We start from the raw sequence: 23905 nt of genomic DNA, 5'->3' as shown, positions 1-23905 counted from the left end.
GACAATTATTTTCATTAACAGTTTGACTAGGTCAACGGAAGTCTAGGGAGGGACCTCATCTTGCATTTCACTAGGGGGATAATGCTAATATCACCTATTTTTCAGAGGGTTTGATTGGATCAATGAAAGTCTAGGGGTTGGACCTCATCCTGCATTTCACTGAGGAACAAGTAACACTAACATCACCCATTTGAGGTGTGGGGTGGGGGGGAAACTAAAATATCTTATAATCTTTTGCATAACTTTGTGGCAAGTCATTTTTTTGAGCTCTTATTAATCTTTGATAATCAAGTAAATTTTAAATGCGCTCTCTCTCACTCTCTTATTTTCATTTTGTGTTTTTTGTTTTTTGTGTGTACGTGTGTAGTTTATGCATTATTTTCAATATTAATATTTATTAAGAAAACCATATTGAAATGTATTTAAAAGGTTGAGTGAGATTGCTCGGTCCCAACGTAAGTGAAGGTTTGATGAATGATCATCCAAAATAAAAGATCATTTTTAGAGCCAAAGGTTAAACAAAAGAAAGAAGTTCAATAAGTAGCAACAACTATCACATAAAAGATCATTTTTAGAGTTAAAGGTACACAATTTACTATATATCCACAATCGCCACTCCCTTAAAATTATCACTGATTTGATCATTGGAAATCACCGCTACAATTATTTAATTTTTAAGTGAGAAACTAAACTTCCCGTAGCCACTAAGGGCCTAAACTAAGGACTTGTTTTTCCTTCTTTTTAAAGAAAGATTTAGGATTGCTACTCGAGAGGTGAGTAGCAAATAACACCCAAAGTACCTGTAGCATTATGTGTGAAGATTCAGCCCCATGTTGGTTAATTGCTTAGGTATGGATCTTGTAATACGATAAGCATCTATATTATCTTCAAAATTTGACTGAATCAGCCCAACGAAACATAATCGATCCAAGCAGAGCGGGCCATCCACCTTTGAATGGTGTTATCTTACAAACTATAAATGGGCATCGATTTTGCATGAAAGGTAGGACAAAAAACTCCAAAAAAAGTAAAGAATGGTCAGAATAAAATGAATTATTCTCTAAAAATATAGTTAGAACAATTCAGGCTACACCTTTTTTCCCTACTAAACCTTGGTGGGTTTTTCCCCACTAATACTTGGTTCTTCCATAAATTTTCTGGGTCTTGCTAATGGTTTCCTTGGCACTTCATGGAGGGATGTTTGATCATAAATTTTGATAATTAAGAAGTTTCGATCACAAACGTGGATTGCTCACGGCTATATATGGATTGCAACGAAAGCTTTATAATACCTTTTGTAAAGATCCTTATCTCCCTAGAAAGTTATCCAAGTTGCCAAGAAATAGTTCTTTTGTATGAGTATGAAATCAATGTGTTTCCATTGGTTGCCTTCATAGAGTATACGAGTTCCTCTGAATTTCTTGCATCGCTTCTCTTGGATTTGCATCTCAAAGTCCTTTGATGGGCATAAAGAAATCGCCTTGGTAGCAAACTCAGAATTTTAAAAATATATATATGAAACAAAATTGAAACCCAAAAAAGAAAAATAATAGGAAAGAAAAGATGCACATATAAAGATAAAAGATCTATAGACATCTTCCAAGACTTTAATACAAAGAGACCCCATATTTTACATTCGGGAATAAGTGGATTTTTTGGATCGGTTACATGAAGGAATAAGTTGTAACCCATTCTTAATACTACTACATGGGTGTGATCATGAACTACTACTACATACCCAGTTGGACACCTAAAAGATCTATACCCAGTTGTTACTGCTTGTAGTTGTACATTTATCTGAATTCAGAGCTTTTTGAAAAACAAGAAGAAAAAGAAAAAAACAGAAAGTGAGTGAACGAAACTGTTCTTAAAGTACAAACAACACAACAAAGCCTTGTCGTAAGTATTTTGGCTCAGGAAAACTAATCCTTTTCCTCCATTCCATCTTGTCAGAGGCAAGTCTTTTGTTATTGAAAATGAGTTCATATCTTCTTTCACTATCTCCGTTCATGTTCTTTAGGGTTTTCCTCTCATTCTTGTAGCACCTTCAACTTGAATATAGAATCTAACTGGGGCTGTATGTCCAGTGCAAATTACAAATCATGATTTATGGAACACAATAACGTTTGGACCACTCACCTGCATTGCAATGTATCACAAATGCGAATCTATTGATTTCGACTCATTATCATTGATGTTGATACAGATCAAGCTCTATGATCATCACTTGATCGGTAGAGGAGCTATTCAATCTTATGAAGGGCATGTGAATTCCCACACCCGCATACAACTTGAAGTCGATTCATTTGAGGAACTTGTTATGTGAGGTGCCTTCTGAATTAGTAATGTCATTTGTTGCTTATAGTTTTCATTATGCTGAGTTTGCGTACCAAAATGATTTAGGTGGACAGGATTGTAAGGTACCATTAGTTGCTTAAAATTTTCATTAAGCTGAGTTTGTGTGCCAAAATTTGTTCGGTAGAGAGTACGGCAAGGTACGCATTTGGTGCATCAAGACTGGTGAGAGATGCTCTTTGGAGAGAAAATTTCAAATTCTGTCCCTTCTAGAGTATGCTGGATCGCAACAGGAAGTATATCCCATGGCCCACCCTTTGTATTTTTCCATCATTTTGTTCTATCTGGGAAAGGTCAGAGAGAAAATAATTTCCCCAGAAAATGTTTGCTCGTGTTCAATTGCAACTAGGAAATTGTCAAATAAGAGTGAGTTTTTAGTTTTGGAGGTGGGCATATATTAGGATTTTCTGGCCTTGACGAGAAAATCATTTTTTTGAAGGGATTAGCCAGATAATATTTTCCAAGGAAAACCATTTCCATAGGAAAACTTATTTTCGTACCAAATGTGCAATTCTATCATTGCAAATTTCATTTTTTATGGAAAAACTATATTCTTGCTGATTTTCCCCTGCAATCATACAGACCCTAAATGTGTCTAATTTGTTCTCTCTGTGCACCACAAAGAGGGTCCAAGGAAAGGGAGCCAAGTCATACTTTGGGGGCATGGCTTCTCCTTTGAAAGCAACACCATTTTCAGCCGAATGGAAAGAGATTCCAAGCAATGATCTTCAAAGAGCAGAAAGCCGTTTGATCAGGTAAAGTCATTATACAATCTTGAGCAAAACATTGTGAGACAAACTATAAACATTGATTCTTGGGGTCAATGCTTTGTTCCAATGTCGAAAGAACTTGGAGTGTACGATGTTTCTCTGTCACTAAGTGAAGAACAGGAGACTAAAGAAGTGATGATTGTATTGGCAATGGTAGGTGTGGCATGATTCCTCAACCTCCCAAGTCATTGGCAAAATGTCTCTCGGACCAACCTGGTCCGGAGTCAAGTTGGTCTGTCTGTGCCTAGTCCATTGCCAGCCTTGTCCCTCTTCCAACGAAAATGCCTTTGAGAAAGCCTTCTCTGTACATGTTGAGCCTCTAAACCAAATATATGTTGGCACTGTGTTGCTTCCATCTGTTGATGAAAGCCTTTTGGCGGTGTATTAGTTCATTTAAATTGGATGGGTTCATCAGTTCCACCAATCAAGTGGTTGACGTCTTCACCCTCATTCCCTACATCCTTACTCCCTTTCCCATTGTACAGAAAATATCAAATATGATATAAGTACACTAAGAATTTCAATAATTTTTTTGTTACAAATAGGGTGTTGGATGCGTACTTTTTCTACGTTCCAACAGCAAAGAGAAGTCGTGCATGCAATTTGAGCTATCGAACATAAGATATAGTCTGAACTGATAACATAATAAATAAACCAAGGTGTAATCCCAACTCCTACCATTATAATTAATTGGAAGGAAGATGCTTCCTCATGGGATGTCCGTAGAAATGTAAATTAGCGAATTTACTTTTTACACAATCTTGTAAATGGGGTTGCATTAGTCTTCCTCACCAAACAAAAGAACGCACATGAAGAGTTTACATGGAAAGTAGTTGTGGATTGCATGGAGCATGCAAGGGGAGAGTAGCTTATGCTGATATTGCGAGGAACAAAAGAAATGGCCTTTATTGAATTTTGGGCCTAGACCCATATAAAAAACAGAGTTACTATTGCCGCACCAACTTTTACTAATGCCTCACCGACTGCAATTCTTTGGTGATTTACATAGGAATTGGTGTGGCATTAGCAGCTCCAAAAAAAAAGGGTAATGACTTTAGTTTTTGAAGTGTACCAAAATAGTAAGAACTTTTACTATTTTTGAATAACATATCAATTGACTTTAGTTTTCTCTACAAGGAAACTTTTCTCTTCTAAAAAAAATTTGAACACAATGATCATACAAGGCCTAAACCTATATTCCTTACAAAACTCCAATAATAACAATTGGAAAGGAGAAAATCAAACCCAATTGTCAGAGCTTAGATTTCACAGTATCATCATCCTTCACCAATGCATTTCATATGTTGCCATTCCTGTCAAAGCATGTGTCTACCATTAACTCTCAGTATCATGTACTTAAATGAACTAAATTGATTTAACAATACATGTGTTTTTTCTTACCATGTCAAATCCATATCTTTTTGGCCTTCTTCTTCCCCTTCTGAGACTCCAACCTACACCAAGGCCCAGCTTGGTATGTAGCAAATCTGCAAATGCAAGTAATTTTCTGAAATTAATTTTACCGATGCTTGGTTACAGAATGATAATGATTGCATCGTTTTACAGCACAAAAAGTACCGCAAATCATTTGCAAAATCACAATGACAATTTTCTTAGCAAAGATAAACCAATCATAAAAAAAGATTCGCAAGAGATTTCCTAATGGTCACCAAGCTATAGTAAATCAATCATCAAACCATTTGCAAATGCAAATGATTTGAAGCGTACCAAGCAGGGCCTAAAGTGCACCTCAGTGGCACATATATAATTCAAAAAAAAACAAAACAAAACAAAACAAAAATTGTGAATCTACTTCATAAGAAACTCAAACTTAAGTTTTTATTTTTGTGTTTCATTCCATCAAAGTCAGAGACCTGTTAACTAGTTCTTTTTCCACCATATATAATCCAAGCAAAATTCATGTATCTACCTCATAAGAACTCAAGCTAAATTTCTTTTTCTATAACAGAGTTCATTCAGCAGAGTCAAACATCATAACTAGTTCTTTTTCAATAGTTGAGTTCAGCCATGACTAAGTAATGGCTTGTGGAAATAGATTCAGAGGCCCAAAGTAGATTAACAAAGAGTATGATAGTTCTAACTAAGGCCCAATGGACCCATCTTGGCAACAAAAAAAGGTTAATTGAGTGAAGAAGATGCAGCAAGAGCACAAATAACAAATAGCAAAATATGTTACTCGTGTCACTCACCATAGACATGGTGATATAGCATGGTGGTTTTTTTCAGAATTTCATCAAACCATTTTGGGCCTTGCATTCTTTATGAAAGTACCAACTCCTTTCATTATCTGGTTATCAAACTATGTAATAGAATGCCTGAAACAATAGAAACTACACAACAAAGAGTGGAGGTGGTAAGAAAACTGAAATACATTGATTAGAGCATTCTATGCTTTCTCACTGACCATAACAGCCATATGTGTGAGTTCAAATGTGTTTGTCCTCACCAGGGTGCCTCCCCAAGTTGCAAATTGCAATTACATTGATAGGAGCATATTCTGCCTCAACGAACACCCAGTTAGCACCTTAAACAATGTCAAATGCACCACTTCGGCAGCTCCATGAATCTACATAATTTTAAAGTATATATGTGTGAATAAGATGAGAAAGGGAAACCAAATCAACAAAGCAATGTAAAAAACAAAGAAAAGAAAGATGACTAATTTAGAAGCTTTGGAGGTGTCTACTTTCTAAACCTGCATTCTTTGGAAAAATCCAATAGTGGCAATGAGAAAGGGGAGAACTCAAATCCAATCACTAAAGCATAAAATTTCACAATTTTGGAGTCAGAGATACAGCGTTAAATGAAAAACATATAAACAGTGTTGATGGTAATCTTTCGGAACTGTACAAACACCACTATTTTACATTCACACAGCCACTATTTCCATTCCATTGCCATTATTTCAAGCAAGGGTCATAACCATCAAAACAGAGTATGTCCTCTAGCTTTAAAGTTTTCTATTTAAGGAAAGATGGTAATTACAATCTAAAATGACTAATAAAATATTACCGAGAAGAAATGAAGTTGCAATCAATGGACCAAATCATCCGCCTTCTCTCACGAAATAATACATGTCGTTGAGTCCACCAATGTATTTCTTATCCCGCCATTCTTGTCAAATCATGTGTATCCCATTAACACAGTAACATATACTTAAATGAACCAAATTGATTTAACAATATCACCATTTTCATTAAGGCGCCATACCTTAACTATTTCATGGACTGCCATTCGTTTCAAATCACAGGGTTCTACATTCTTATCTTACCACCTCAAATCCATATCTTTTATGGATTTGGCCTTCCTGTTCCCCTTTTGAGACTCCAACCTGCACTAAAGTTCATTTTCCTTTGAAAAGCAACTGAAATAAATTGAGAATGGATAACAAATCGGCAAAGCAATGTCAAAAAAAAAAAAAAAATGCAGTTGAGTAATTCAAAAGCTTTGGAGGTGTCTACTTTGTAAATTGGTTGTCTTTAAAGTGTTTGAACCCCAAACCTAGCTTCAATAGTTTCGAGAGAATCAAGAATTTAGCCTCACAAAAAATGGGTTGATTGAGTGAAGAAGATGCAACAAGAGAGCACCAATAACAAATAGCAGAATCTGGTACTCGTATCACTCACCATTGACATGGTGTTGGGGCATCGCGACTGTTTTTTGTTTTTTGTATTTTCATTCCCTTTTGGGTCTTGCCTTCTTTATGAAATTATCAACTCCCTCCATTATCTGGTTTTCAAAGTATGTATTAGAATGCCTTAAACAAATGTACATGTAACTAATCACAGATCACGAGAGACTTTACGGGCAAGAAACCAAGGTAATGGAAAGAAACAAGGAAATGAAACGGACTTGCATAACAAAATTTTGATCAGGGCATAGCCGAAAACATATCATAGAATTCCCTTTAGTAGGGCGAAAAGCCAAAGGAGTCATCCCTGATCCAACCTGCTTGGCAAACAGAAGAAAAAAAAAAAGAGGCTAATTTAATGTGTTAACTTTAAAAGTACTTTTTGGAGACTCACTCCATTGAATATAAATTCAACGCCACGGCCTTGAAGTTTAGTTTCTTGGGTGCACCTGAATAGTATGATCATTTTTTATTAAAACTAGGTTTGTCTCCAATTGTAAAAGATAATGAAAAAAAAACATAAATTGGATCCATTTTCCATTATAAGCAGTTATAGTCAACTCTGCTCATGGATTTTTGGGCCAACCCTTTGATTGACTTTGGGTCACATGGACCCCCTAAAACATCTACTCTAAAAATATTAACAGAGGAATTATTTATAGATGGTTCATAAAACATCTTCTACTGTAAAAGAAAGTGCATAATAGGAGTGTTGAAGGAACAAATGAGTCAGCTTCAAATCCAATTAGCTGGCAAGCAAAAGATATCACTAAGAGCTTGTATTGTGGGACAATGCACAAGATATGTTAGGCAAGGACTTCAATTCAATGGGTGGGTGGATTTTGAAAATACTTTTAGACGCCCTTCCCATTGAATAGAAGTTAGAAACAAACATCTAGAATGAAATAATATAGGGTATCATGCATGATAGGATGTCACCTGGAAGAAACCAAAGTGAAATTAGAGAATGTGTGACCCATCAAAAGAAAAAGAAAAAAAAATAAAAAATGTGCGTGTGTGTGTGTGAGAGAGAGAGAGAGTACCTGGATTGCAATTTGGTTTGGTTCCCTCGTCTTCCAACGCTAACCATTCGTATCATTCTTGTGAGTACTTGAATTGTCTCAAGTTGGGTACACAATGAGGTCTAAGCGGAGCTTCTTCAATTTCGGGCAGTTTCTAGTTTCAATAATTTCCAAAAAATGAAATTTTAAATGTTTCCTTGCCCTAGGTGAAGCATGTTAGTTCTTGTAGATCCCATAAGCTCAGTTTCCACAACCGAAGGAACACTTTTACGCATCTCTGCAATTAGGTCCTCCATGCCCTTGCATCCGTACACTTTTAAAGAATCAAGTTGTTGGAGGCCTCCAAGCGCAAAACTCAACGTGCATACACAGAAATCATTGTAATGATCTGAATAAGCAAGGGAAATTACTGTCTTGTAGTGAGAGACAATATATATAAGTATGGTAGACAAAAATTTCTGATTTAGGAACAAAAACACCTTAAAAACATGTATACTAGATCCATTTTCCATTACTAACAGTCATAGCCAACTATGATCTTACAGATGTTTCACCAACCCTTTATTGACTTATGAGTCACGTGAACTTGATAAAAAAATGGGGAAACTATTTGTTAGATTGGCATAAAAAGTCCTCCCCCTCCCCCCCAAACAAAAAGAACATATCAAGAGTTTTTACATGGAAAATATTTGAAGAGTCCATGGAGCTTCCCAGGGGTGTGTGGCTTATGTAGATACTGTAACCATACAGGGCCTAAACATGCATTCTTCAAAAAAATCCAATAGTAGCAATGGGAAAGGGGAAAACTCAAATCCAATCACTAGAGCTTAGATTTCACAATTTTGGAGTGAGAGATTCAGTGTTAAATGGAAAACATATAAGCAGTGTTGATGGTAATCTTTTAGGACAGTGTTGATGGTAATCTTTTAGGACTATACACACACAACAATTTTTCATTGACACAGTTGCTATTTCAATTCCATTACAATTATTTTAAACAAGGGGCATAACCATTGAAACAGAGTACGTCATCCAACTTTTAATTTTCTATTAAAGATAGTAATTACAATCTAAAATGACTAATAAAATATTACCTTGAAGAAATGAAGCTGCAATCAATCCACCAAATCATCCGCCTTCTCTCACGAAAAAGTACATGTCGTTGAGTCCACCAATGTATTTCTTATCCCGCCATTCCTGTCAAATCATGTGTATCCCATTAACACAGTATCATATACTTAAATGTACCAAATTGATTTAACAATATCATCGTTTCCATTAAGGTGCCTTATCTCAACTATTTCATGGACTGCCATTCGTTTCAAATCACGGGTTCTACACTCTTATCTTACCACCTCAAATCCATATCTTTTTGGCCTTCCTGTTCCCTGTTTGAGACTCCAACCTGCACTAAAGTTCATTTTCCTTTGAAAAGCAAGTGAAAATAAAATGAGAACGGATAACAAATCGGCAAAGCAATGTAAGAAAAAAAAAAACAGTTGAGTAATTCAAAAGCTTTGGAGGTGTCTACTTTGTAATTAGTTGTCTTTAAAGTGTTTGTACCCCAAACCTAGCTTCAATAGTTTAGAGAGAATCAAGAATTTAGCCTCACAATTGAAGGTGCCACTTAGCTAAGTTGGTAAAGGCTTGAGGAGAGTTGAACCCACCTTCACCTTAGATAACCAGTAACCCCTTGTTTGCTAGGGAAAAGAAAAAAGTCACGCCAACATATTTGAACTCAGCATAGGAAAATAGGCATTGTTCTTGGTAGTTTTTTTTTCCTGATAGAGGAACTGAAAAAGAAAAAAAAAAAAAAAAAGCTGCTGGAATTATGTTTGTGCCATTAATTGGTAAAACATTAAAACACATATAAATTGGATCCACTTTTCACTGCAAACAGTCATAGTCAACTGTGAGTTTAAGGATGTTTGGGTTTGGACCAACCCTTTCATTGACTCATGGGTCACATGGACCCTGTAAAAAAATGGGGAACTAACAATTAAATTGGTACATAAAGACCTTACCCAAAACCAGCAGCAGCAAGGAGATGTAGGGAAAAGGATTTGTAACATGAAGATACCTTAAACTTTTTGTATGGAAAAGGATAAATGGAGCTTTTACTGGAACTCAATTGAGCATCATCTAGCACATAAACTTGTAAATGTTATATTACTTACATAATCACACACACACACACAAAGAAAAAATAATAATAATAAAATAAAAAAGGAGGATCATTGTCGATACATGATACCGGAAATTAGTAAATTTCCTTGCACACAAATAAAAACCATGGAAAAAGAAGTCCACCAAACAAATAACATATCGGTAGTTTTTTACTGTCCAAATATTGGAAGATGAATTATTTACACATGGTTCATATAAAATCTTCCACTCTACCAATGAAAAAAAAAAAAAAAAGAAGAAAAAAAGTGCATGTGGCATGTGCCGAAATCATTATAATAACCTCCTAATAATTGCATGCAGTCCATGGATCTCCAAAGGAGTGTGTTGTCTATGCAGTGATCGGAGTGTTGAAGGAGCAAAGGATCATTTTCAAAGCCAATCATCTGCACAAGAAAAAGAAACCATCGTGAACTGGTAGTGTGGGATAACACAAGTAAGTTAGGCAAGAATTTCAATTCAATGGTTTGATTCTGAAAATAAAAGACTCACCCCATTGAATAGAAGTTATAACGTGCTTAATGAAATCTTTGAAAAATTTCTTTAAAAGAAAATTTCTACAATTTTGGTGGGTGGGTCAAAAATGCCAGAACAACTAAGAAAACAGAAAAAAATATATATATATATATATTTGAAAAGTTTCTCAAGCTTACATATAGACCCTTATGGTCACATTAGAACATTTATTTTTTCAAGAAAAATTTTCCATGAAAAATTTCATTTTTCGTAGTTTGTTGTTTGTTGTTGAAGGTAGGGGTCGCAATCTCAACATGATTAAAAAACGACATGAAATTTTTGGGTCATAATAGTGTCAACCCGTCTAACACGATTATTAAATGTGGTCGGGTCTGGGTTATTGACGTCTACCTGCCACGATTATTAAATGGGATGGGTTTGGGTTTCGTAAATTTTCATAATACCCTTACCTCAACACGACACGACCGGACCCATTGCTAGCGCTAGTTGAAGGTTACTGAAATAAGATGAAATAAAATTCCTTGAGCCTAGTCAAATGGCAAGAACTTTTTAGTGAAAAATTATTTTGGATAAAATCTAGTTTGCCACCAATCAAATGAAACTATTTTGTTTAAACAAAAAGGAATTTTACTAATATAAAAAAAAAACTTCTTGTCTTGAAATAATTGCCAAAAAGCCATATATTATAGGATTTTGTTGACCTGTGCCCTAAGCGCTCACGTTAAAGTGCAATAAATACTCTTTGGAAATTGGAATGTAATGGTATTTTGGTAAAAAGAAAAAAAATTAAGTGCATTTTCGGGACAAAATCTAATTTCCAGAGTGTATTCATTGCACTTTAACATGTGCCCTTAACAAGACCCTATATTATGTAGGACCTAAATATACATTCTTCACAAACCTCAAATGGTAGAAATTAGGAAGGAGAATTAAAAGCCAGACCCAATTAGGAAGAATATGAAGAAAATTGAATTTACATACTCTGCCTTGACATTCACACAGACCATTCTACAATACAGTGAGAAAAATAATACAAGGTATAGTATGTTATAGCTAACTTACCTACCTTAAAGAAACCAATAATAAGTTGAAATAAAATTGGTCCACTTCCTCAAACAATATCTTCTTTTAGGTCATGTGGACCCAACTTCTCCTCTATTTAAAATGGAGGTTCCTGAAACCTGACATCATTTTGAATCTTTGATTAGTGAAGTGGATAATGTATGTATGTGTGTGTGTGTGTGTGTGTGTATGACAGAGACAAAGAGAGACAGAGAGAGCGTACCTGGCCTTAGATTGTAGTTTTGATCTGATGCCTTCATCGTCCAACTCTAATTGGAGCCATTCTTTTAATGAGCAGTTGAATTGTGTCAAGTTGGGAGCGCTATGAGAGCCTAAGTGGAGACTCTTCAGTTTTGGGCAGCTAACAATTTGAATAATTTCCAAAGATGGAAAATCAAAAACTATGTTCCCTTGCTCTCCTCCACCTCCTTCTCTTGAGTATAAGCATGTTAGTTCTGGTAGATCACGTAACTTCAGTACCCTCAAACGAGGGAACACATTACTCATCTGACGCATCATCTCCATCTCTTCTTCTTCTTTCACCTTCTCATCCTCATCCTCCTCTGCCATTATTATTAGCTCCTTCATGACCTTGCATTCAAACACGTCTAAAGAATCAAGCTGTTGGAGGCCTCCAAGTACACCAAAAATATTTCTCAACGTGAACACATTCTTCAACCTGTTGCACCTACATACAAATACCTCTTTGAGGTTGTTGAAACTCCCAATTGGTATTGGTATGCCTCTACCACCCCCCCATATATTTATCAATCCAGGTAGGTTATACAACTCTAATTTCCTCAATTTGGGAAGAATATGTAGTAGTAGTAGTTCATCATGATCACACCCATGTCGCCCTTCTTCTTCTTCTTCTTCTTTCTCTTGAGAGTGAAAAACATTTTGCAATTTGTAACAAGCAGCCACCTTTAGATGTTCAAGATTTTGCATTCTTCCCCGTAGAAAACTATATGAGAATACGGCTTTCCCCAATCTGTCACAATGAAACACTTTTAGGACTCTTAGGCTTCCAAAGAAACCTAACTGATGAGATGGAGATGGAGATGGAGGTGAAGATTGAGAAGAAACTATTTTCTCAAAATTAATGAGATATTCCATTTCTTGACAATTTTCTAGAACAAGAAACTCTAAGCAATCATTATCAAATAAACAATCCAATTGTTCAATACTATTCACATCTTTGCATCTGACTAAACATAGCGCCTGTGTTCTTTTCAACAGCACCCTAATCCAATTCTTCAAACTTGGACTTAACATGGTAAACCACATTTTTCTAAGGGCCCCTTCGTAATTAAGAGGATAATATGGTTGACCATGAAGTTTAAGGCGGAATCTATTTAATTTTTTCCAAAGGCCATCTGACATTTCCTCAAATAAACATTTCTCATTGTCCAAATCCACTTCTAGAGATGTCAGACGATTTAACGATGCTAGCTCAGTAAATCTAGCTAATGCTCCATCATTTTCTCCACCAACATCACATTCCCATCCAGAAAAGCTATGCCGCATGTTCAATATTTCTAAACGAGTTAACTTTGATATCACCCCTAAAGGTATCCTTCCAAGATTATATGTCTCTCCCAGATCCAGTAGCTTCAAATTGGTCAGTTCACATATTGCATTTGGCAGCTCAAAGATACTGCGACACCCACATAGGCAGAGTATTTCGAGTTTTACCAACCCTCCAAGAAGAGATACATCTTTTAATTCATAACACGATTCCAAACGTAGTGTCTTAAGGTTTGTTAGGCACGACAGTGACAGGGGCAACGATACAATGCTAGTGTCGCTTAGATCCAAAACTAGAAGAGAGGGCATCCATTTGAAGAAATTATCTGGAATATCTTCCAAATATCGATTTTTCTGCAATAATAGAGTTCGGAGATTGGGAAACTTTGGCTCTGCAGGGACCATCGTAATTTTATTGCCCACCAATGAACTCCTCTTATATTCTCTCATGGTTTTGCACTCAGGCCACTCTTCCAATCCTATTCTAGCATTTACAAGAAATCCATGCTCATCACCCATTGAAATTTTTATGGCCATATCTCGTAAGACATCGTGCATTTTCACTTTCTTGTTATCATAATCACCAACCAACAACAAACCACAATCCTTCAGTCTAGAGACAATATAATACACTTCATCCAGTGTATCTTCCAAAATTCTGTCCACCTTCAAGAAACCTTCCCCAACACCGTACCACAATAGGTACTCTAAATCAATGTTTTCGTCTTCAGGGAATAGGGAGCAAAACAAGAAGCATAATTTGACATCTTCACCTTTTAGGAAGTCGTAACTAAATCGTAAAGATGAAAAAACATGATCTTCTTGTTCACTTAGTATAGAATTTTGTAGTTTCCTCAGTGCATTTCTCCATATAATACTATCCCCATTCATTCTCAAAGACAATCCAACAGTTACAATTGCCAATGGCAAACCTTTGCACTCACTCATGACAAGTTTTGCAATAGGTTGCAATGTGGGAAAATCAACTACATCGCCGGCTTTTTCCTTGAAGAGGATCCATGATTCATCATAAGACAATGGTTCCAATTTAATGTTACTTTGTGCGCCCATTTGGACGCAAACACTTTCTATTCGAGATGTCACCACGATTTTAAGACCCCTATGATCAGTTTCACGAGGGATTCCTATAGCATATAAATCTAGCATCTTCCACACATCATCCAATATTATGAGAACTGTTTTGTTCAGCATCAATCCCTTGGACACCTTGTTAGCCCTTGGAAGTAGAGAACGCTCTTGATCTTCAAACTTAAAGCCCAACCTCTCAGCCATCTCATCTTGGATTCTTTCCAAGTTAGGGTTGCTGGAAACAATCACGAATATAACTTTCTCGAACATTTTATTTCTTTCAAGTTCATTGTTTAATCTTTTCATTAGAGTAGTCTTCCCCACACCCCCCATTCCATGAACTCCTATGGCTCTAATTCTCTCGTCCCGTAATGCTTCCATGAGCTGATACAATGCATGCTCTATGGGTTTAAGGCCCTCCACATAATCACTAGGCATTGGTACGACACTTGGAGGAGGTAAAACACGTGACACCTTGCTAAAGTTTCCTTTTTCTAGGTGTTTCTCGACAATAACTACATTGTTTACTGCTGTTTTACTGGCCCTATAACGAGAGCTCCAATCGGGACACAATCCCTTGAGCCACTTCTTGTTCTCACTTTCTTCTCTTCCTACATTTCTTGTAGCAAGTGCAATCTCATTTGCTCTTTTGAGCCACCATTGTACCTCTTCAATGGGTTCTTCGAGGTTTCGAAGAGATTCATTGATCCTATTTTGTATGTCTTTCTTCCTTGTTTCTAAATTTGTCACTTGATTTCTAAGGTTTTCAATATTGGTCTTATAATAGACCAAATAATTGATTCGGCGTTCAATGGGAAACCATAAACATTTTCCCACTTCAGTTACAATTGAAACAAGAAATTCCATAGCTTTCTAGGCGAAGCAAATGTTGAATTTATGTATTGTAAGGGCAACAACTAAAACAATTGCGTACTATCAGGCAACAAAATTACCAGTAACATAACGCAACAACGAAGAAAGATTGTCTAGTGTACCTCAATTCTTGCTTGATACAATGGTCTTTCCTGTGGGCAAGCAAGTAATAAGAAAACACATCAATAAAATGATATAGCAAAGAAACAGGCCTTAGAGGACACAAAAAATATATAGTAATGTAATATATATATATATATATATATATATATATATATATATATATATATATATATATATAAGAAAATGATTTTTCTTGATGATGGCAAGGCCTAAGAAAATGATAACCAATGTCAAAATTATCCAGACTGAATCAATAGTGAACCCAGAATTGGTAACAAATTGGGTTCAAAAGGTCATTTGAAGCCATCATCGATTTTAACAATAATGCAATTCAACCATCAATTGATCAACTTTTTAAACAGATTTTAAATACAAAAACATGGGAAATCAAATATAATTTCCTATGTCAAGATTCTTTATTAGTCAAGACTTTAAAACTATAAAATTCCATGTTATTATTTTATACGAGACAAACAAAATGATTAAAACAATCATCTACAACTCTTGCCCAAGTTGAGAGAAGGCGACCAAAAAAAAAAAAAAACTTGGGACAATGACTGTGAAGGACTCTTTATTGAGAATATATACTAAATAGTCCTAATAACGAATACGGACCATTCAAGTCGAGTTTTACAATTATATTTAATTATTTATATATTTTAATAAATCTGACATATATAGATCAAATCAGTTTGATGATGTTGATAACCACACTCATCTCCATCGTCATATATGTGAGTTAAAGATGGTTGGTACGTGCGGCCCGGCAAAGCAAAAAGTAAATAAATAAATATTTTTTAAAGATTATTAATTTTCATATATATATAATTGCTAAATATTATGACCAATGATAAACTAACTCAAGATTCACTCATCGAAGTGGATGTATGTATGGAATCGTAGATTTTTTTCCTTGTGTATCTGAGAGAAAAAGATTTATGGTTTTGCGCACATGCCATGCCAACAAGTGCATTTCGAGTGGCTTTTTTCAAATCAATTTATCGCGACTCTAATATTATATATACTAACTCGTGAGTGACATGTGCAAATGCATTGTGTTTTACAAAAATTAGGATTTACGCATGCTTAGAAAAAAATTTCGATGTATAATATATTTTATCACTTAAGGGTATGTTTGATTGCACATGGAAAATAGGGTGGAAAATCAATTCCATGGAAAATGATATTTTTCAAGTGTTTGATTGCACATGGAAATGGAATTCATTTTCCACCCCATTCAAAAAGTCCACTAAATCATGGATTTCACTTTCCCACCCATATGGGTGGGAAAATGAAATCCACCCATATTTTCCATCACCAATTCTTCCCTACCACCACCACCACCACAATCACCACCACCACCACCACCACCACTACCACCACCACCACCACCACCATTATACTAACCTCGTCATCACCATCGCCGTCGCCATCGGCTCCGTCTCCGACCACCTACTATCTTTCTTCTTCTCATTCTTCTCCATCCCTCACCTCATCCGCCACCACTACCACCACGTTCTCCCTCCCATCTTCCTCACTTACCTCCGTCGCCACCGTCACCGCCGCCACCGTCGTTGCCGTCGTCGCCTCCACCGTCGTCGCCGTCGTCGCCGCCACCATCGCCGTCGTGGCCGCCACCGCCGCCGTCGCCGTCGTGGCCGTCACCGCCGCCGTCGCCGTCGTGGCCGCCACCACCGTACTCGTCGCCGTCGTGGCCGCCACCGTCGCCGTCGTCATGGCCGCCACCTTCGTCGCCACATCCTCCCCCCTCCCTCTTCCTCGTCATCTTCTTCTTCCTCTCCCCCTCCTATCATCTTCTTCCTCCTTCTCCTCTTTTTCTTTTTTCTTATATTTTTCCATGATTTTATCCATGCGAAATCAAACAATGGAATTTGATTTTCCAACCCTACCTATTTTCCACAACTAATTTTCCATGGATTTCAAATTCCATGGAAAGTGACTTTCCATGCAATCAAACATACCCTTAATATATTATAAAAGGTTTTTTTATAATTTAAAATATAGAATAATTTTAAAGAAAAAAAATAAAAGGATATTTTTATAATTTTATAAAACTAACATAGATATACAGGTCATGGGATTATATGAGGCTTCTTACAATTTTAGAATATTAATTAACAAAAATTTTAATATAATGTGACCTTAAGAAATTAAGTAATGTGATTTTAGGAGTGGTGGGATTGAAATTTTATTAAATTTGACAAAAATAACCTTGAAAATATAAGGTCAAATGCAAATGTGGAGGTAAATTTTGTTTTCCACACTTTAGTCGAACCACTTTATTATGGCTTCTCTAGTTATAGAAGTAAAAATATAATATATTAAGAGAGATTTACCGGGCAGACCTTTTTGTTGCAATTTTATTACAAAAACCCCTTAGGTTATCGAGTTGGTTACATGAGCAAAACTTAGTTTATGAATTAGGCTACTATGACTAACTTAGTAAATTTTCAAATCGTACTGAGGATCATTGGCCCCTATGGATTATTAAATTAGCAATCCAAGAACACAGCCTTCTAGGTTTCATGGGAAAACTCATATTCAAAAAAAAAAAAAAACTTTTGAGAGCTTGGTCATTAGTGTTGAAAATGGATGGTTAACGAACTCTCGAACTTAAAACTAAAATTTAATGGTAAAAATTTACCTTTGTTTTTCAATTTTTTTGAAAGTTCTTAGAATTTTGTCCTTAACAACCCTGTGGCATCATACATGTTTTTAGATGACACAAATTGATGGGGGTTAGAATCCACTCCAAAGTATGTTAAATACATAATAACTCCATAAATTTGAATTTTATGATGTGGATCCTACCCCAGGGTTTGCTGGGTAACAAACTTTGTAAAGTGAGGTTTGGTGGGTAACAAACTTTGTGGAGGGATAAATTCTTTGATCGATGAGATAACGACACGTGTCACTAAAGAATAAGAGGCATCACGGAAAACATACTTCCGACATGTGTGAGTACAATCGCTTCGATTGTTCACCAAGAGAAGGAGCTTGGACGGAGGTCAAGAAAACAGGGATCCGTAAGTGGAAAGGACTCTAATCTTTGAGATTTCAGGATTTGAGCGACTGACTTAAAAGGGACTCTTATAAAAAGATTCTCATGCGATTCTTATCCGAAAATAGAAGGAGATAACGTAGGAAAGCGTGCAAAATGAAAACTCCATCTCTATAAATAGAGGAGGATCCCCATATCAAAGGTACACAATTTTTCAACACAAAAGCTCTATCTAATTTTCTCTATAATGAACTTAGGCATTAGAGACTCTGTGGAACAAAGACGATCTCGAGGAGTTGCAGTCCATCCGATTGAAAGTAGGAAGATCTCGAAGTGACCATGAAAATCACGTCTACAATTGGGGTCGTTCTTAGGAATTAACAAAAAACATGATATACACATGACAAAACACAATGGAATAAGAATGATCTCAAAGAGTTGCAGGTCATCTAATTGGGAAAAAGAAGATCTCAAGGTGATCACAAAAATCACCTCTACAAACTTCATAAAGTAAGGCTCCCTTGGAATTGTCAAAACTCCAAGGGAGTATTTATAATAAAAGTGCAACAGTTAGATCTCCCAGGTAAATCTCTCATATTAGGATTTTAGATTCAGACCTCAACAAGTATCGTCAGTCTTGATTTAACAATTTACTCACATGAAGAAAAAAAAAATATTATCAAGGAAGATTTGAGGATCTACCACCAATATTCAAACTTTAATTTTTACGACAATGTTTCTTTGAACAATAGTGGAGACAATAAAAGGCTAATATTTAGGATGAAAGCTAGCAAGAAATGACATAGCTAGAGGACACAATAAATATAAATATATGTCAATATTTAGGAGGGATTTCACCATCTGAGTGTCATTAGGATTCTTGAAGATTTGCCGCCACACCAATTTTTACTTAAAAGACACTAAACCTTTAAAAATTTAGCAGTAATTCACATATATGGATTGGTGTGTTACAAGTAAACTTTGCTGTGTTAATAGAAGCTCTCTATTAATAAATAGTTTTCTATTACTTTCGCATCTTACTTCCCCCCCCCCCCCCCCCCTATCTTACCTTGAAGAGTAGATTATAAATAAGGATTTAGGTTTGTGAGAAAGAATTAGGAGAAATCATTTTAAGGTTTTGCCCCCTTGAAATGTCAAGTGCGTCAAGGTCGAGCACTCCAAATCACTCTTACTTTAAAGAGAAAATACTACTTTCCATACCTATCAATCATATATTACCTAGGGATGTACATTCAGTAAATCTGAATCGAATTTTTGGATTCAGTCTGGGTTTAGCTAAAATTGAGAAAAATCCAAAAATCTCAGACTTGGTTCAGGTTCAAATTTTTAAGGTCAAAATCGAACCCAAAGTGAACCGAAAGTTTCAGGTAATTTTCAGGTTTGAATTTGGGTAGAATCGAAATTCAAAGAATTGAATTTGAAATAACTATTATACAAAAGTGTGTTTAGGTGAGTCGAACCACTACTTTTATTTAAATTATATATGCATATATCAATAGCTTTAAATCATGCCTAATTATGCAATTATAAAAAAACAAATTTATTTGTCAATGTAGAACACCATTTCTTAATCTTCAATGAACCCTAAAAACTATACTAAATGGAAACGATAAAACATAATAAAGAAAAAGAGAACAATAAATGAATGATTTTGCATACCTTAATTAAAGAATGGAAGAAATAACCAATCTCCTCAATCAAAGAATGAGCATTTGGAAGTATATCGACATGTTTATATATAATGAAAGAAAGATTCAAATCTATAGAATGAAGCAAGAGATAGTCCAAAGGAAAGGAAAGAATCACTAAAGTAATATTTGATTTTGATTTGCTACCTTGCTTTCACCTCTCTACTAAATTTGTGATAATGTTGTAGTTGTTGATATTATTTATTATTTTTTAGTAAAATAAATATTTATTAAATTCAATTAAAATATAAGATATGATTTGTTTTTATTATGTTTAGGTTAAATGGGTTCTTTTGTAAGTAGAAGGGCATTTTTGTATTTATATATGGGTTGGGATCTGTAGAATCATCAAAGTGAAGTAGTGAAATGTTCACATACGATCTCGATGGTGTGTATGCAATATCCAATAGTTGAGATTTATGCGTATCTTAATAACATATATCTCAGAGATACTTATCCCGAGGATAAGTCTAAGGCATTGGATTTTTGTATTTAAATGATTGGGATCATTTGTTTTTTCCATGAATTAAGGAATCCTGATCCATTAATTATTTATATGAGAGGATATAATTTGTTGTTGAGGTCGCTCGTGACAGCGTTCGTGCACATGCGTATTGCACTTGGGCACATTGAGGTGCACTTTGCACATATGCATCTTCACGAGAAACTTGAGGATCACTTTTCTATTTGCTAAATCAAATTTCAGGATTCGATCTCGTTCGTTGGATGATCAAAGTAGGTATAAGACTATGATTGATGATTTAGATGAGCTTGACTGATAGTATTCATCAAAGGGGTTTGATCAGGAAATTCCGGTTGGACCATTAGTCAATGTGGTTTAATCGTGTACAAACACAACTAGATCATTGGCCAATGGGATTTGACCTGGGGTCAATCACATTTGACCAACTCCAAAAGGCATTCTCTTATTTCATGAAGAGTTGCAACTCTCTAAGAAACCTAGAAACATGCATGTATCTTCTTCATCAATTGAACTTTAAATCAGATCTAGAATAATCTAAATCATTCAGTCATGACTATCGAGGCAAACAATCATTATGACTATTTGAACAGTCACATAAGATCTAGAAAAAGAGATCTATAGTCATAAATCCATATACACAGTCTTGACATTTCTCGATAATATAGAATACTCTACCTCTTTCTTCTTACTTTTAGTTTTAGGTATCTAATCAATTTGAGTTATCAAGGCAATTCTCCAGCTTTATAAGACAACGGATTATATGTTCAAAAGATCGGGTCTATCGTATTCTAGAAATATTTTCATGGAAATCCTTTTGCAAACTTGAGTAAGGAACGAATAAGATTTTAAAGAAAATGATCTCATGCCGTGAGTTCAACGTATTTTTTCAACAATAGTATTATGGCATTTCAACGAATTGCCTATCAACCCAGTATAGGAAATAAAAACAAAGGGAATTGATAATGTTCGCATCACTCGTTCATGAGAAAAGTATTGTGATGTAGAGTTTTATATTTTCAAAAGATTACTATAAAATTAAATTTATGATTTGTCGTTATATACATATATACTAATATACAGTTCTGTTATTGTAATATATTCTTACCACATTTTAACAACAAAGCATCATTCTGTTTACCACTTTAAATACTTTTGTAACAAAGACTCAACTTGGAGATATCAAGCAAAGATGGACCCACCCCATTATCAAAAACTTTTGTAACAAAGGCTCATCCTATGGATTTCAAGCAAAGATGGACCCACATTCATCATAAAAAACTTTTATCCCAAACTTGTATCTTTGATAAAGTACAATACAATATGGGTATTTTTTCTCCCTCTCCCTCTCCCCGAGATCCAATATTAACATGAGTTGTTGGATTAAAACATAAACCCTAACTTCAACTTGTTTAATTAAGAAGATGAATATAAGGTTAGAGTTTTTCCATCATCTCACCTATTCCAAATAGCATTTGTATTCCTTGTCATTGGATTGTTCCTGAGAGTGTTAAGGTTTTATTTTTAATACCCATTGTTTTAAAGCTCTACCATTAACGACTTCGATTACGATTTTGAGTGATCAAGTTAAAAGTCTGATATTTTGGGTAATAGGTGGAGTTTTAAACTCCCGGGTGAGCTCATTTCAACTTTTTCGACCTCAAGGTTTCAGTATTCATGAAAAAAAAAAAAGAAAAATGTTGTCATTTTCATCACTGTGGGAGGGGAGTAAAACTAATATAATTATTTACAATAGGAGATATTACTAATTTTATTTTCTTCAATGTCTCATGTTTTTTTTTTTTTTTCAATGTTTTGCATGTGAGATTCCAAGCACTGACCGGGTCGAAGAATGCCCTATTATAGGATTGAGTTTAAAACAATGGGATTGGGTCGAAAATGATAAGATTAGGTTGAAAAATATGAAATAGGGTCGAAAACTAACAATAAAATTTAGCTTCAGAGTGACCACATTTAGTAAGATCAATGAGAAATAAGATTGAGAACGATTTTGTTCTCATAGTTACAATGCTCAGAATGATTAGACTGAACGAAAGTTGGGTTGTTTAATCGAAATATATTTTCGGAATTTCAACTACTTAAGGGTATTTTTGATATCTAACCATCTCTATTAATCTATTAAGAGACAATTGTTTTCATTAATAGTTTGACTAGGAAAACGAAAGTCTAGGGAGGGAACTCATCTTGCATTTTAACAGAGGATTTGACTAGGCCAACGAAAGTCTAGGGGTTGGACCTCATCTTGCATTTCACCGTGGAACAAGTAACACTAATATCACCCATTTGAGAGGGGGGGGGGGGGGGGGGGTATACTAAAATACCCTATAATCTTCTGCATAACTTTGTGGCAAGTCCTTTTTACGGACTCTTATTAATCTTTGATAATCGAGTAAATTTTAAATGCATTCTCTCACTCTCTCTTATTTTCATTTTGTTATTTTTTGGTTTTTTTGTGTGTGTGTATGTGTAGTTTAGGCACTATTTTCAATATTAATATTTATTAAGAAAACCATATTGACATGTATTTAAAGGGTTGAGTGAGATTGCTTGGTCCCAACGCAAGTGAAGGTTTGATGAATGATCATCCAAAATGAAAGATCATTTTTAGAGCCAAAGGTAAAACAAAAGAAAGGAATAGTTCAATAAGTAGTAACAATTACCACATAAAAGATCATTTTTGGAGTCAAAGGTACACAGTTTACTACGACCACCACTTTCTTAAAATTATCACTGATTTGATCATTGGAAATCAACTCTACAACTATTTAATGTTCAAGTGAGAAACTAAACTTCCCATAACTACTAAGGGCCTAAACAAGGTACTTGTTTTTCCTTCTTTTTAAAGACAGATTTAGGATTGCTACTCAAGAGGTGAGTGGCAAATAACAATAAGATTCAGCCCCATGTTGGTTAATTGGTCAGATTGAGTATGCACCACGGGTCAGGTATGGATCTTGTAATACGATAAGCATCTTGTATGCATCTCTTATCTTCAAAATTTGACTGAATCAGCCCAACGAAACATAATCGATCCAAGCAGAGCAGGCCATCCACCTTTGAATAGTGTTATCTTACAAACTATAAATGGGCATCGATTTTGCATGAAAGGTTGGACAAAGAACTCCATAAAAAGTAAAGAATGGTCAGAATAAAATGAATTATTCTCTAAAAATATAGTTAGAAAAATTCAGGCTACACCTTTTTTCCCTACTAAAACTTGGTGGGTTTTTTCCCCACTAATACTTGGTTCTTCCATAAATTTTCTTGGTCTTGCTAATGGTTTCCTTGGCACTTCATGGACGGATGTTTGATCACAAATTTTTATAATTAAGAACTTTTGATCACAAACGTAGATTGCTCACGGCTATATATGAATTGCAACGAAAGCTTTATAAAGCCTTTTGTAAAGATCCTAATCTCCCTGGAAAGTTATTTAAGTTGCCAAGAAATAGTTCTTTTGTACGAGTATGAAATCAATGTGTTTCCATTGGTCGCCTTCATAGAGAATATGAGTTCCTTTGAATTTCTTGCATCGCTT

At 35.3% G+C, this 23905-nt stretch overlaps 2 protein-coding genes across 21 annotated transcripts in view; one reads left to right on the top strand and one right to left on the bottom strand.

The window, feature by feature from the left end:
* Window positions 1-15055, bottom strand: part of LOC147410987 (disease resistance protein At4g27190-like) — a 32905-nt gene extending 17850 nt beyond the window's left edge. The window contains exons 1-13 of one of the 20 annotated variants that reach the window (XM_086442761.1): window positions 11746-15055; window positions 11523-11641; window positions 10910-10956; window positions 9098-10369; window positions 8894-8996; window positions 7821-8187; window positions 6773-6875; window positions 6357-6482; window positions 6159-6260; window positions 5593-5712; window positions 5336-5476; window positions 4527-4612; window positions 2790-4438 (exon numbers count right to left, since the gene is read on the bottom strand). In XM_086442761.1, coding sequence (XP_086298887.1) covers window positions 11620-11641; window positions 11746-15005 — 3282 coding nt within the window. In that variant the 5' untranslated portion in view covers window positions 15006-15055 and the 3' untranslated portion in view covers window positions 2790-4438; window positions 4527-4612; window positions 5336-5476; ... (7 more) ...; window positions 10910-10956; window positions 11523-11619. The other 19 variants (XM_086442718.1, XM_086442776.1, XM_086442708.1 and 16 more) reach the window with 19 other exon arrangements.
* The window catches only part of LOC147410986 (Transducin/WD40 repeat-like superfamily protein), a 90526-nt gene that overhangs the window by 64894 nt on the left and 1727 nt on the right, over window positions 1-23905 (top strand). The window lies entirely within an intron of this gene.

Source organism: Akebia trifoliata, chromosome 1, assembly GCF_017979445.1.
Source record: "Akebia trifoliata isolate Shusen 1 chromosome 1, ASM1797944v1, whole genome shotgun sequence".
Classification (NCBI taxonomy): Eukaryota; Viridiplantae; Streptophyta; class Magnoliopsida; order Ranunculales; family Lardizabalaceae; genus Akebia; species Akebia trifoliata.
Note: the sequence above shows the minus strand (reverse complement) of the source record. Positions and strands in the feature narration are given on the sequence as shown.